The 666-nt window shown below is 57.7% G+C and overlaps 1 protein-coding gene across 1 annotated transcript; it reads left to right on the top strand.

The window, feature by feature from the left end:
* Positions 1-418: 418 nt before the first annotated feature.
* On the top strand, positions 419-614 carry H310_07411 (hypothetical protein; the record flags this gene model as incomplete). The annotated part of the gene is made up of 2 exons (XM_008873152.1): positions 419-515; positions 565-614. 2 exons carry the CDS (start codon positions 419-421, stop codon positions 612-614), a joined length of 147 nt encoding a protein of 48 aa, XP_008871374.1.
* Between the last annotated feature and the right edge of the window lie 52 nt (positions 615-666).

Here is a 666-nt window from a genome sequence, read left to right as displayed (position 1 = left end):
GTGGCTGGTGAAGACAACCTCTGGGCAGACCTTTTGAGTCGCTGGGGTAGTCCTGGCGTCCAAGCCAGGAGCGCCAGGATGAAGAAACTGGCCCTGGTTTCTCCACTCCGGGACGACAAGTTCATATGGCCTACTAAGGATGCGATCTCGGCGTTGCAGCGTGAACATCCCGACTGCGAGAAGTCTGCGTCCTGGAGTGACGAGAAGAGGTGTTTCCTGACGAAGTCTGGGAAGATCTGGATCCCAAACGACGCTTTGGATATGCAGATGCGAATCTGTGTGGTGGCTCATGCTGGGGTGGCTGGACACCGTCGCGTTAATACGACGACGTCATCTGTGTCGGACATGTTCGAGTGGACGTCCCTGAAGGTGGACGTGAAGAGCTTTGTCCTGGCGTGTCTCCACTGCATGGTGGCCGATGGAGAAGCTGTGCCAAGACCCTGGGGCAATGCATGCGACCAAGCCCAACGAGCTGATCCATTTCGGCTGGCTGTGCCTTCCAGAGGCCCAGGATGGTCTGAAGTACGTCCTGGTGGTCAAGGACGACATGAGCGGTTTCGTTAGACTGCATGCAAGTGCGACGGCGACAGCTGCAGAGACAGCCGCTGCTCTGATGGAGTGGTTTGGACTCTTCGGTGTGGTGACCACGTGGGTCTCTGACTGCGG

This window comes from Aphanomyces invadans (assembly GCF_000520115.1).
Source record: "Aphanomyces invadans strain NJM9701 unplaced genomic scaffold supercont1.14, whole genome shotgun sequence".
Lineage (NCBI taxonomy): Eukaryota > Oomycota > Saprolegniomycetes > Saprolegniales > Verrucalvaceae > Aphanomyces > Aphanomyces invadans.
Note: the sequence above shows the minus strand (reverse complement) of the source record. Positions and strands in the feature narration are given on the sequence as shown.